A 10,534-nucleotide genomic window follows, 5' to 3' on the forward strand; every position below is an offset into this window, starting at 1 on the left:
AACGCAAAGGAAGAGAGCGGAGGGCTCCGGAACACGGGCTGCCCCAGGAGGGTCAGGCACTCCTGGGGATCAGCGCTTCCCGAAGAGCCGCTGGCCCGGACAACGGGGAAAGAGACTTGTCGGGCAGCAAGGCACCGATGCGGATTCTGTGCCTTGCACAGCTTCCCACCGCGTGCCGGGTGCGGGAACACAATCCCACACAGGCACTGGCAGCCAAAGCACGAAAGTGTGCTCCTATCTCACAAACTGCTTCCGAAAAGCTCAGCTAAAGTGCTCTATAAGCCCAGCAAGACGCTCAGGAAGATGCACAGGAAGTTGCACGAGACAGAACAGACTCATCTAGTCAAGAGGTCTTTTCACTGTTTAGATTTTTAAAAAACCCACAAACCCAAACTGGTTTTATTTGGTTCCATTTGCCAGGACAACCGAGAAAAACATTTACACTATTGCAGCCTTTACACAATCTGATACTGTTGAAATGTCACTGGTTTTAAGATTTTCTGAACATCTTGCTGGTGTACTTTGAACCACTTTACAAGGATTTTTTTAATATAATTGCATAGATGCTCCAATAAAACTCCAAGCATCAGAATCTGGGAGCAAGAATGAGGAATAAGAGACCAACTGGAGATTATATTTCTTCCGAAGTCGAATTAAAAAAAAAAATCAGATATTCTTTCATTATTAGCTCTTTCCTGAACTTGAAACACACCTCTTACCACAACACTAAGTGTCTCTTCTGGGCCAAGAAAAGCACCTTCTGTATTGTACTGCCCTATGAGCTCCAGTATCCACTGTTACATAAATACAAGCACTTCCTGCCATCAGTAGGAAAGACTGTTGTTCTGAGAATCCAGACCCTAAACCTATGCTCGAACATTTTCCTGGTGAATTAAGTTGTTTTTAAAAACTAGCCCACGACAATAAGCTGCAGTTTGAACACTGCAGCTCACTTCCAGAGACATTTACTGTGCTTTCCTGGCACAAGTCACTCCAACAAACACTGCTTTTTCCTTACACAGAACAGAGCAAACTACAGGAGCAAAGGATGCCTACAAGTTCCACTCTCAAAACTCTGGTTCATCTGCTCACTCTGTTCCTCCAAACTCCCCCTCTGGTCAAGCTTTCCCACAGTCATTATTTGATCCTGTATCAACAGTGCCCTGGTGCCCAGGTAAGAAGAAGCAAAGTGCCTCTAGTTAGCATATGAATGGCATGCCATGCATGCAGATCCCAGCCAGGAAATGTTCTGTGACAGCAAAGATTTGGAACAATAAGCTTCCATCCATCTGATAAACATCTACCTGTCTCCCTCCAAGCCCTGTGCTTTACCTCATCTAATTAAATGAAAGCTGATCCCCACTGGTATTCACAGTAGGAGACACTAAGGCGTTAATCAGCTCAAGCTATTAGCGACAGAATGTCTCTAAGAAAATTACACAAAGAAAAGGTCTGTGCTAAAGAAACAGTAGTTCTGCCTTTCCCTGTGGAGAAACTTAAGGGACACTTGACTTGCACCAGATTAATTTCTGGCCCCATCCTTTTATGAAGCTCAAGCAAAACAAAACCACACAGCAGTGTACTGACTCTGTAATTCAGTCAAAAACGATGCACACCTCAATGAGGCTCCCAGCATGTACCTCTGCTACAGGGGAGCTCCCCTGCCAGCTCAGCAGGCTTAATACATTTAGTATCTGTCTTCTCAGAAGCAGGGCAATCTGCCTCACACAGAGCTGGCAGGTGGAAGAGGGTCCACATTCCCACAGGAACACGAGGCTGGTACAGTGGAATCAGCACTTCAGAGCAGCAGGCTCGGCAGTGAGGGCACATGCACCAGTTCCTTGTTCTGCATTACTCTTTCAAAGCCCATTCAGTCACACTTGGTCTCTCTTTGCCAACGCAAAGGCTTATTCTGCCCTAAAAACAGGACAACACCCCCCCTTCCACACCCCTTAGTGTGAGCCCAGTGATGCAAAACCCCAAAACAATGGAAAATGATAGGTCAGCAAAAAACCCCACTTCACTCTACAATAAAAAGGAACAATGCAGCTCTTATTTTTCTTGAATCCTTCATTGTTTGGAATATTTCTTGCAATGTCTGACCACAGTTTCTCTTTTTCCTCATAACTATTGAGCTTCCTTTCCCTCCCACAGAAGCATTCAACAGAACTCAAGACATCAGGAAGGACTGGGATGTCTTGTTAGTGTCTCCTACTAGGGTCTACTGCATCTGGGGCCCTGCTTATCAGTTTGAAATTCTTTGTATTTCCCCACTGTAAAAACCAAATCCTTTAAGGCTGTTTCATCAAAAGCAACACTCTTAGCTTCACCAAATAATAACAAATCAGCATATCACTATAATGAAAGAATGCAAATGCAATAAGAGAATTACCCAATTTCATACCAAAACATATGAACAATAACAAAAGAATATTTGTTTTCAAGCATCAAAACTGAATTGACATTGCCTTGTTAAATAAATACTCTGAGGACACTTACCAGTTCTTTTTTTAATCAGAACCCATTTGAAACAAACTTCAGCATGATAAGAATACACAGGAGACAGATTTACAGACAGATTCCTCAGGAGCTATCACAGGCTAAGCTGTTAGCATCTGGACTGTCTGGATCATATCTGGTTTTGGTCACTACTGAAATTTAGGGATTCCAGCCTAGTCTCCCACAGGCATGTGGCCAAATCACTCACACACTGGCAGTGTGCTCAGGAATGCAAAGAAACTGTGGAGTGCCAGAGGTCACACTGAAGCATCTCCTACACAACCTTACAATCCTAGAATCTTTAACTCCTTGCCTTCAGAAATGACACTGAAGCAGGCACTCATCTGGCTGTTTGGAAGAGCACCACATATATTTTAAACTGTCCAACATGGAGTTGAACAATATACCTAATACTTCAAAGGCAATACAGTAGTTACAGGAAGTCATGAAGTATTTACTTCAATGCTGCAATGGGTGTTTGACGTATGAATACCATAGACACCTCCTGCAATTCCACAATAATTCCTCAACTCCTTGGAATCCAAAAGGAAAAGGCAAAAATCCCTCAGGATCAAGAGGAATTACAGACCTAAGTGAAAAAAAAAACCTATGAAAAAAAATCTTGCTGTATATTCATTCAAGAAATCGGTAAATTTTTATTAACCAGGCATTCATTCCATCTCAGCTTTCTTGTAAAGCACATAAGGTGTCAGCCACACTAAAAGATGGAGGAGTTGCTGGCAGTTGCTAATGTATCATGACTTCAGCCAAATGAGTTACTGAAGTGACAGAAACTTCAGTTCCATGAGTTGTCAAGAACACGTTGTCAGTAGAGGCAAATTCAAGACTCCTGTGTTGAAATGGAAGCAAAGGAGCTTTGCATCAAACATGGCAGAAGTAAAATTGCCTCAATTTTCTTACCTCCCATTCACTTGCAAGCTTCACAGGCACCTCTATGCCCCTCTTCTCCAACTGTTGCAACTTGTAATCCTCATATTTTCTGTATCCTGCATATCCTCCACCTGTAGCTACCAGAACATGGAAGGGCCGCAGGCGGAAGACTTGGCCCACTGAGGCAGTGTGAAGCTTCTTCCTGTCTGTAACAGCAAAAATCCCAGACTTCAGGAAAGAGAACAGCTACACAGTAAAGAGAAAGCAATCCTGAGCAGTGAGGGATATGAGCTGGGGTGATGAAAATGTGATTAGAAAATCAATCTGACACAGAAGGAAGGTATGTGCAGATGCTCCTGAGTACTCCAGTTATTGCAGTTTACCAAGTTCCTGTAACTCAACTGACCACCACTAATTGGTCATCTGTGGTTTTAACCTCATCCCTGTCCCTGCCACCCCACATGCTTCCAACATTCTTCTCCCCAAAATATGTATAAACTGTGCTCCCTGAAAGCCCTGTGGAGAAATACACAGAATTAGTGTCTGACAGCACTATCATAGTTTGCAGCTGTGAGAACATTGGTACTGTGTGGAATAATCATTTGCTGGGAAACAGTCTGTACCACAGTGAAGCTTTGTGCTTCTCAGTCGTTAAAGCTTTCACTACAGATAGGGAATCCTCAGACTGTGCAGCTAACTGGAAGAGGGAAGGAAATGATGACCCGTTTTAGAGTAGGTGGGGTAACAGGAAAACAGGCCCATTTCTGCTGTAATAGAAGTCACCACATGAAACAAAGCGATGTGTAGTATTAAATCTGGTTTTTACTGAGTAACTACCAAGCTCCTCCTGCCTAAGTCCAGCCTTGCAGTCCCTGTGAGATACAAGGACACGGTGTGGTCACTAAGCAACAGACCGAGCACGGGGCAGGCACAGCTGTGGGAGTATTTCCCTTCCAAAACCTTCAGAGAAAACAAATCTGTCCGGGGCTCAGTCAGTGTTAGACTGTGCTGCTCGTGTCTGCCAGCCATTCAGAAGTTCTCAGCAATGAGTAGGAGTCACTACCTGAGAGAAAATGCCCAGAACCAATTCTTGATACTGATTGCTGTCATTTCCACAGCAATCATTAAGTTGCATGCACCAGAATCAAACCCAATGAACTTTAACTTCCTCCAAAGTCAGGTTTCTTAGGGTTTGACTATGAAAGGATGCATTAGCAACCAAAAGAATTCAGCCAACACCAACTCTATTTCTAGGCACATAAAGAGACAAAGCACAATTGTTTTGAAGTCTGGAAAGCTTTAGTTCTAAGGAATTTAGTTGATTAGAAGCATTCAGCCATGATGCTGCAAAAAGATGCCAAATAAAAGTAATTCTTGTCCACATTTTGTTTTATCAAAATAATATTTCTTAATACTTTCTTTCCTACACTCGTGATTTAAAATATTGCTACATATCCCAAATGCACCATAAAACAAAACCAGCTTTATTCCTTCTAAAAAAAAAGTATTTTCTTTTCTGGGGGAGAAAAACAACAAGGCAGCAACTACAGTTACAGTTAAGATTCTCTTTCCTAAAGAACAATACTCAGGGAAGGAGAGGGATCATTTAGAACAGCTGAATGTTTAAAAAGACAGACTTGCTGGAATTTACAAAGACTCTACAACCTTTCAACTTTGTATCACTATTTCAACAGAAATGTCTGTACACAGACCAATGATACTCTTTAGCCCTAAAGCCTTTAACTCCCTTCCACCACATCTTTGGTTCTAAGTTAGCAAAGCTGCCCAGCTATTTCAGCAATTTCACAAATTCCCAAACTAAAAGCCCTCAGCAAGAACAGCTTTTTCTGGTTTGGATCCAGAGAGAGGCAGTTTCTGCTTCAAGAGCATTGATTACACCCATGTGAACATTTTTCTTCCTGTAACAGTGACCAAACCATGTGGTGTTCCACAAGCCACAGCAAACACAATTTAAGTTGTTGATAAATGAAGAGTTGACTTTTCCCCATCTCCAGCATTAATGAAACAACACTTCTGTAACTGGTCTCCAAAACATTATCATTGCAAAGGCATCCAACGTGCCACTGTCAAGCTGATTTGCCCTGACAAAATTCCACACCTTTCCCACACAAGTGTACAAATTCTAAGACAAGAACAGTAGTTACTGATTCTGGCAACAGAGCCAGGTTCAGGCAGCTGGCACTGCTTAGATTTCAGCTGAACATCGTGTTCTCTATTGATGCTACTGCTCTCCCTGGAAAGCAGCATGAGAGTGTGTGGAGAGCCCATCTTTGGCACAAGAGCCACCAGAAACAAGTGCAGGGCAAGAGGAAAAAGATGCAGGACTGTCAGTGTACTAATAACATTTTAGATACTACCCTAAATCTGAAGCCCTCACAGATAAAGCCAACCTCTTCCAGAATTCTCTTAAACACTGAGTATACTCAGCAAAGGAGAAAAGAATTAGTAACAGTTTCCTTCTCTGGAACAGGTGAAAAAGACACATTCCCTCAGAAAGGCTGGAAAATTCAGGATGAGAAAGGAAACTGAATAATGGCAGGAGTGCTCTCCACACTTACATTATGCAGTTAGATGCAGTAACATAAATGCTGCTCCATTACTCTGACCAAATTAAGAATTTCTTCCAGGACATGACACAAACACTTAGAGGAGGTCATTATAAGGGATAGAGATAAAATTAGAGAAGAGTTATCTTTCCTTTAAATCTAAATCAGACTCTAAAATATCAATTAATTAGAAAATGTCAGGCTAAAAAGTTGAGTTGTTCAAAACTCAAAGCTAATTTTGACTAAAATGACCTTTTCTTCCTTGTGATCAACAACTTTGCATTATGTCTCAACTTGCAAATTTTTTTTTCTCTAATGACTTTGATTTATAGACAACAAAGCCCTGATCTTTTATTGATTTGTGTAAGCATATTTTTCAATAATGAAATATCCATATATGATATGCCAGACAAAGCACTTGGACAGGCCAGTTAACCCAAAGAAATGGTTTTAGAAAATGGGACCAATAGCTCAGTGGAAAGGAAAGAAAAATTGAAGACTTGTGCATATATTGCAATGCACATGCTACAAGTTTACAAATATTCCTTAAAAGCAAACAGTAATATTTCATCTTCACAGCATTACCCAGCTACAGAAACATCAAGTGCAAGTACCATTTCAACTAAGTCCTAAACATTTCATGTAAACCTACTCTGATTTCCTGATCTAATCAAATTATCAGTATAGACTGAAATATAAAAGGATATTTATACCTTTTCATTCTTATAGGGCTGTTAAACTGCTGAAATCTGAATTTCTCAGACTCTTCAAGGTGAACACCTGGGAAGAGCAGCACTACAAAGCAGGTAATACAGTTGAATATTATAAATATGCATAAGTTTGATGTTGCCCTTCTCAGTCAGTCACTTCAGTAGGTGTGGAAAGTACACAAATTATTGCTCATCAAGTTCATTTAAGTGGGTTTTTTAAATTGTAAAAACACTGTCCTAACATGAATTTTTCTGCTAAATTATACTGTGTTTTTAAAAAAATAATATTTGAACTCTAGACTCCTGAGAAAACTAACTAAAGTGCAGAAATTAATTAAGAAAAATAAACCTATGACTCATGGGTTTTAATTTGCTATGCAGGAATCATCTTCACTAGAAAAAGCTTCAGATGCTTTGTAAAGTTTGAAAGCAACAAACAACAACAGCTCATAATAAATCTTATTAAAAGGGTAAATATACTTCTTTTACTATGTGGAAAACACAATTTGAAGCTTGTGTCTAAGAAAATGCCATTAATTGGTATTTGCTGCTGGACTCCCACTCCTTTCATTTAAAAAAATTTATCTTTTCCAATATGAGACCACAATTTGATTAACTGTGAGTGACCCTGAGTTTAAAACCACTTGTAGCTACCACCCATCACTTACCACTGAAAAATGTCCTGGAAGGAGGCTGCTTCCAGAGGACTCCAGCTCTAACACACAGGTTCCTCTGCACCAGCAAGTTACAGCTGCACAGCAACCTGAAATACAACAAACATGAAGTGTCTGCTGAAGTACAAATGTCTAATAATGCACATTTCAGTAGTTCAGCATAGTGACCATCTCATATTTAGCAGCTGAGTAACAGAGGGAAAAGTCTACTCAAGTTATCATAAAATTTTCACTGAGCCTAGTCCCTTGTGGTTGACTCCTTTCCTAAAAAAACTTTGAAAAGTCCAACAATCCAACTGCTCCTGCAGGTATATATTTAAAGATGCATCTTTATGTTTTCTTTTTCTTAACAAATATTGACATGTTCCTCTTGGGCTGCAGTAACAGTGATACTTTTCTCAGTATTGTAGATGCTGATCTTGCCAATAGCCCTCTATTTATGTTATCAGCACGTACTGTATCTTGGCCTGTCTGGAGCTCTAAAATGCAAATAGAGTGGTAAATTTTATAATTATTGTTTAGTACTTGGGATTATTCCATTTTCACTGGGCTGCTACAACTGTGTCATTTAAGAATCTCCTACAACAGCAACTGTCTAGAGAGACACTCAGGATTTGGTTCATGTAGTTTTTAGATTCACTTCATGTAGATTCACTTAGGATTTGGTTCTTGTAGTTTTTACCTTACCTCCTTAGTGGGAAGGAGGAAGGGTGTATAGAGAAGTTTTGGATTCTATGAAGCAATGGCATTTATTGGACCAAGTGGTGAGTTGAAAAAGTAAAAAGGCTGCCAGGCACAGCACCTCTTCTTTAGAATTTACCTTACCACTCTGTTCACTGGTGAACTGCACTGAGAGTGGTTCTGCCCCTCTGAAAATACCTAAAATAGACTTGGAACTGGCCAATATAGAGAAAGGGTTCACCCAGGACTTTTTGTGTGTTTAATATATGATGTTGAATTTCATGTTGATAATAAATCTGACAAGAAGACATCCAGTTGTACAAGAACTGTTCCAAGTCTGTAAATAAGCATGTTTAAACAAGTATTTGACTGTGGCCTGGCAACATCCTGCTGTCAGACAGGATCACAGGGAGGAGAGGGACAGAGTTCTCACCCCAACAAGCTCAGACCCTTAGGGAGAACCAGATCTTTGTGCAACTTGCTCACTCTCAGGAGGCAATGCCACAGCTGGGATGTCTTCATCTGCCCTCTGGCCTTTCATCTGCTCTTGATCAGATACATGGAGGACACAATTACTTCAGTAGCTTACAAGCTATTGCATCATTTGGGGCCATTCAATCTCAGGAAGTGATTATTAAGAGTTTAAAGACTTAATTTCAGGTGTCTACTGAGTTACATATAGGCATGATCTGTTTATTTCAAAGAAGAATCTACAGACTTCTTGTCTAGAAGTCACACCATTATGTCAGCACACTTGGTAACTATGCTTTAACATCAGCCAACAACCCACAGCCAAAGTTTTCTCTTATCCCTATTGCAACAGTGTCAGAATATCTCACTGTGCCCTTCAGCTCCATGGTCTCTGTTAAAATCCCTGCATTAACCCAAACATGACAGGACAGACCCTCCCCAAGCCCCACATTCCTGTACCCACGTGCTAAACATGCCCCACTGCTGCATCATCTCCTAGGATGTCATTTCCTTGGCAGGACAGAAAAAGTGCTGAACATACAGAACCTGTATGTTCTACAGAGCAACACGTTGTGATTTGCCATGAACAACGAGGTCACCTGATGCTCTTGGGTCATACCAGGCCTACAGTAATTTGTGGACTTACAAGGCCTGTTTTACAACATATTAAAACACTTGGGATAAAAGGAGCACTTGCTCATCAGTAAGCTGGGAGCCTGTGGGCTACTTCTAAGGGATTCAAGAAATAAAGAACTAATCGAATTAGTATTAGACTTAAATTTAGCAGAAGAGTTTTCAAATCCTAAAAAGTAATGAAAACATTATTAAAACTTAACTGCAGCCTAAAGCATCAGTATTTGAGACATTTATTAGCCTTCCTACATAACAGTCTATACAAAAATGTAGTCAGAACAGAACGAGTTGTGTTGGCTTCACAGGAGCATCCAGGAGCTGTGAGGCAGGGCAGGGCACCTGGGACTTGGTACCTCCTCAGACAGTGAAGGACACAACACCTAACCCTAAGCTCTTACCAAAATTGCTTTTGGTGTCCAACACTGGAAAATCAGTTTCCATCTTACTCTGAAACCCGCCTAACAACAGACAAAGACAACAAAACTAAAAACAGTCTCAGCTTCCCTGCTCCTGACAGCCTGACCTTGGTGGGTACAAATGCATGTTGGAGTACTGACCCCCTGCCTCTCCCTCCTGACTGGAGGCTGGTGGAGAAGGAACTGCCAAGAAATTCCCTGTTAACTGCAGCCCCTCTGTGTCTTCAGCCATCTCTGGGCAAGGGGCAACAGTCTGCTGCCAGCACTGAGGCCGGAGTGAACAGAACACTCTGTGCACAAGGTGTTTACTCCAGGTTTTGAGAGAGAAGGGGGAATAAGGGGACTGTGTGTTCTATCCAAGAACAGGGATCTGCGGCCCAGAAACAGCATTCCTTAAGCTGTTTGGTTGCTATGAAAAGCACAAGCCGTAAGAGGATATCTCCTGCAGAGGAGTCTCGGTGCCCGGCCAGGTGCTCCTGCTCCCAGCCATGCCCCGGATTTCATAACCCGAGGGGCTGCAGCTGCTCCCCATCCACCGACTGCTGCTCAGCACCTGCACTCTGACAGCTACAGACTGCAAACCCAGTCAGAACTGCACGAGGCCACACGCTTCTCGTTCTTAAAATACTTAAACCCCCTTATCTTCCTTTCCAGCTTGGGGAAGGAGGGCAAGGCTCCTTACCCATGCCAAGGGCAGGGCCAAGGCTGCAGAGACAACTGCACTCACCCCGCTAGGGAAACGTCAGCGAACGAGGGGGGCGAGAAGGGGGCGGCTGCGGCCCCCGGCCCGGCTCCTCCTCCCCCGCGGGGTGCCGGCTGTCAGACAGGGCTGCCGGGGCCAGACAATGACAGTGACAATGACAGTGACAGTGAAGGTGACAGTGACAATGGCAATGACAGTGACAGTGACAGTGACAGTGATGGTGACAGTGACAGTGACAGTGACAATGACAGTGACAGTGATGGTGACAATAACAGTGACAATAACAGTG

The 10,534-nt window shown here is 42.2% G+C and overlaps 1 protein-coding gene across 1 annotated transcript; it reads right to left on the minus strand.

The window, feature by feature from the left end:
* Positions 1-2,439: 2,439 nt before the first annotated feature.
* Positions 2,440-9,774, minus strand: LOC115947917 (phosphatidylserine decarboxylase proenzyme, mitochondrial-like). The gene is made up of 4 exons (XM_031057489.1): positions 9,650-9,774; positions 7,336-7,430; positions 3,421-3,596; positions 2,440-3,088 (listed from the first exon to the last, which is right to left on the minus strand). The coding sequence occupies exons 1-4, from the start codon at positions 9,772-9,774 to the stop codon at positions 3,071-3,073; spliced, it is 414 nt and encodes a 137-aa protein (XP_030913349.1). The 3' UTR covers positions 2,440-3,070.
* Positions 9,775-10,534: the final 760 nt, after the last annotated feature.

Source organism: Geospiza fortis, unplaced genomic scaffold (genome assembly GCF_000277835.1).
Source record: "Geospiza fortis unplaced genomic scaffold, GeoFor_1.0 scaffold408, whole genome shotgun sequence".
In the NCBI taxonomy this organism is placed as follows: Eukaryota; Metazoa; Chordata; class Aves; order Passeriformes; family Thraupidae; genus Geospiza; species Geospiza fortis.

Excerpts from the sequence above, each read along its gene's own strand:
- LOC115947917 (XM_031057489.1), bottom strand. The coding sequence starts at position 9,774 with ATGGCTGAAGACACAGAGGGGCTGCAGTTAACAGGGAATTTCTTGGCA. Across the intron at positions 7,431-9,649 it reads ATGCATTTGTACCCACCAAG|GTTGCTGTGCAGCTGTAACT; the intron begins GTCAGGCTGTCA and ends GTTGTATTTCAG. Across the intron at positions 3,597-7,335 it reads TTCCAGGACATTTTTCAGTG|ACAGGAAGAAGCTTCACACT; the intron begins GTAAGTGATGGG and ends TTGCTGTTACAG.